This window comes from Otolemur garnettii, unplaced genomic scaffold, assembly GCF_000181295.1.
Source record: "Otolemur garnettii isolate 467f Iridium unplaced genomic scaffold, OtoGar3 scaffold00014, whole genome shotgun sequence".
NCBI classification, from domain to species: Eukaryota; Metazoa; Chordata; class Mammalia; order Primates; family Galagidae; genus Otolemur; species Otolemur garnettii.
Window position 1 is genome coordinate 30,217,356 of NW_003852409.1, and position 3,667 is coordinate 30,221,022.

Below are 3,667 nucleotides of genomic sequence, written 5' to 3' on the forward strand. Positions count from 1 at the left end.
CCCGCCACAACGCCCGGCCACTTTTTGGTTGCAGCTGTCATTGTTGTTTGGCGGGCCCGGGCTGGATTCAAACCTGCCAGCTCAGGTGTATGTGGCTGGTGCCTTAGCCACTTGAGCCATAGGCACCGAGCCTTTTTTTTTTCTTGAGACCAAGTCTCACTCTGTCACCCTGGGTAGAGTGCTGTGCTGTCATAGCTCACAGCAACCTACGACTCCTAGGTTCAAGCAGTCCTCTTGCCTCAACTTCCTGAGTATCTGGGACTATGGGCCCCACCACCATCCCTGAAGGATTTCTTCTATTTTTAGTAGAGACAGAGTCTCATTCTTGCTCAGGCTGGTCTTGAACTCACGAGTTCAAGACATCCTCCTGCTTCAGCTTCCCAGAGTGGAGGATTACAGGCGTGAGTCATCTCACCCAGCCTCATTTCTTCTTTTCAAGCTGTTACAATATTCCTCTAGGTTCCTTTGCATGACTGCATTTGGATGAGCCATTATTCAGCCAGGCCCCTGTTGTTGAGTATGGAAATTACTTGTGGTTTGTTCACTTTTATAAGCAGTGCTCTCTGAGTACTTGTAGCTGCATATTTGAGAACAGCCATGAGTAATTGTCCTAGGACTTGCTGTGTCCAGGGCAGGCTGTTGGATGAGCTTTTGGCAGGAGTGGCTATTTCCTGCACCTGGACGAGGTGGACTGTGTACATTGTCAGAGTGGCAAAACCCAGCTTAGGAGTTTCTCTTCCACCTCAGAGGACATCTGAGCAATGAGAACAGAGCCCAGGCACACCAGCTAGGGCTGAAAAGACCAAGTTGTTCCTGTGTCATCATAACTGCACCAGATGTCCTCCGAGCGCCAGTTGAGGTCAGGCCCTGTGTAGGATTAGGAGAGTGAGACCAGCTTTTTCCAGGGCCCCATGTGAGCTCCAGAGGCGTGTTCATGCCCTCAGAAGCCCCTGTTCCTCACGATGCCCTAATGCCAGCTTCTACGTGCTGTATTAGTGTGCAGATGGTGCCCCGGCATTGGGGGGTTGACAGCCATATGCTGTGGCTTCATGCTCCTGCCCTCACTAGAACTCAGAGGACTCACCACCTAGGGGAGGAAGCACAACCTGGGTAGAGCATGACCTGTTCGGAGCCCGGGCACCAGGAGAGATGTGTGTCCACAGTCTGGGGAGGGCCTAGGGCACAAGAAAGCAATCTGCTTGGCAGCACAGGAGGGACCCCAAGCAGGCAGGTGGGGCCCCACGGTGATCGGCAGGTCCCTGCACTGACCCTGCTCCCTGTGTCACATGCAGCCCTGACCCCTGAGCATGCAACTGCAGGTATTTGGAGCATAGGCTCCAAAGCACAATACTTCTGGGGCTTAATCCTGGCCCTGACCCTGGGTAGGTTGCTAATCACTCAGAACCTCAATTTCCTCACCTGTAAGGTACAGTCTACTTCACAGAGCTGTACGAATTAAGTGAATGGGATCTTTAAATAAACAGCACAGGCTGGCACAGTGCTGTGAGAGTGTTAGAGGCTGCCATCACCATCATTGTCGTCAGCATCATCTCTTTTCTGCCTTATTCCTTAGCACCTAGAACAGCACCTGGCCCAGAGCACCACGCAGTGAATCGTTACCGATGGTAGAGCAAAGGGACTTTTCTAAAGCATGTTTATATCAATAATTCTTCAGCTTGATCAGCTGAAAACCCACTCTTTTTTTTTTTTTTTTTTTGGAGACTTGAGTCTCGCTTTGTCGCCCTCTGTAGGGTGCTGTGGCATCATAACTCTCACCAACCTCAAATTCTTGAGCTCAAGTGATCCTCTTGCCTCAGGCTCCCAAGCTGCTGGGACTACAGCCACAATGCCTGGCTAATTTTTAGAGACAGGGTCTTGCTCTTGCTCAGGCTGGTCTCAAATTCCTGAGCTCAGACAATTCCCGCCTCAGCCTCCCAGAGTGCCAGGATCACAGGTGTAAGCCACCGCGCCAGGCCTGGAAATGCCCTCTAGAAGTTGAAGGTGTGCTTTGCAGCCTGCACCTAGAAGGCAGCCAAGCTTCGTAGGAGAAGGAAGTGGCTACATAAAGCTGGCTGTCACACCAGACAGAGGATGTCCCTCCTAGAGGTAGTGGCAGAATGTGCTGCCAGGTCGCAGAAGCTCAGGTTCAGATGCTCTCCTTGACCAGATGGTGATATCAGGCAGGTCAGCTCCCTTCTCTGAGATCATTCCCAGTGGTAAATAGGGGACAGTGACAGGTCATACCTTCCTTGTTTCAGCAGTGTGAGCAGTGAGCTGACACGTGGGTGGGAAGGATCTTTGTAAAATACTTAGTGCTGTCCACTCGCTCAGAGGCACACATTCACAATCCCTTTGTCCTTACAGTTTTATTTACCAGTTTGCAACTAACATTGTTTGCTTTGTTCTCGGCAGGCAGAGTTAGAAGCCAAAAGTGAAACCAAACAGGAGAATTACTGGCTGATTCAGTATCAACGGCTGTTAAACCAGAAGCCCTTATCCTTGAAGCTGCAAGTAAGGACAGGGGTGCCTGCCCCGGCTGCAGAGCCCATGGGGCCTCCTTCCAGAGGTGCCCATGGTGCCTCTGCTGTGCCTTGCCAATCTGTCTCTCAAGTTTAACTCAATTCATCTTTCTGGTAACATGAACATGGCAGGTCCTGTGCCAGGCCAAAGTGGGGACAGAAATGAAAGTAAGGGAGCATTCCTTGGGTAAGGGGGAGACAAGGTGCTGGTCACTGCTGTCCAGGGGAAGCAAAGCCCATGCATAGGTGGGCAGGGGCAGCTGTCTGCAAGAACAGGACAGATGCAGTCCCCCAGCAGACACACGTTTTTATCTTTTGAGACAGTCTCACCATGTCGCCCTGGGTAGAGTGCTGTGGCATCATAGCTTACAGCAACCTCGAACTCCTGGGCTTGGAATCCTCTTGCCTCAGCCTCCCCAGTAGCTGGGACTACAGGTGCCCATGAAGACACCTGGCTAGTCTTTCTATTTTTAGTAGAGATGGGGTCTTATTCTTGCTCAGGCTGGTTTCAAACTCCAGAGCTCAACTGATCTACTCACCTCTGCCTCTCAAAGTCCTAGGATTACAGGTGTGAGCCACTGCGCCCGGCTTTATATAAACCATTTTAGCAACTTGCTTTTTCCTTTCAGCAGCGGTGAGAGAAAGTTCTCCAGCTGCACGCAGATCTCCCCCCCTCAACACATTGCCAGATGGCTGCATGATGTTCGGTGTGGGGGTAAACCTGGTTTATGTAACAGTCCCCTCTTGGTGAATACTTAAGCTGCTTTGTTTTGTTTTGTTTTGTTTTAAGAGACAGAGTGGCTCTGTCTCCCAGGCTAGAAGAGGTGGCATTGTCATAGCTCACTATAACCTCAGACTCCTAGGCTCAAGAGATCTTCCTCTCCCAACCTCCTGAGTAGCTGGGATGACAGGCATGTCGCCATGCCTGGCTAATTAAAAACAATTTGGGCGGCTCGGCGCCTGTGGCTCAAGCGGCTAAGGCGTCAGCCACATACACCTAAGGTGGCGGGTTCAAATCTCCAGCCCAGGTACGCCAAACAACAATGACAGCTGCAACCAAAAAATGGCCAGGCGTTGTGGTGGGCGCCTGTAGTCCCAGCTACTTGGGAGGCTGAGGCAGGAGACTCACTTGAGCCCAGGAGTTGGAG

At 51.5% G+C, this 3,667-nt stretch overlaps 1 protein-coding gene across 1 annotated transcript in view; it reads left to right on the forward strand.

Annotated features, from left to right (window-relative positions):
• Positions 1-3,667, forward strand: part of LRSAM1 (leucine rich repeat and sterile alpha motif containing 1) — a 55,417-nt gene that overhangs the window by 41,885 nt on the left and 9,865 nt on the right. Inside the window, exon 22 of the mRNA XM_012802386.2 lies at positions 2,413-2,511. Coding sequence (XP_012657840.1) covers positions 2,413-2,511 — 99 coding nt within the window. The remainder of the gene's footprint in view (positions 1-2,412; positions 2,512-3,667) is intronic.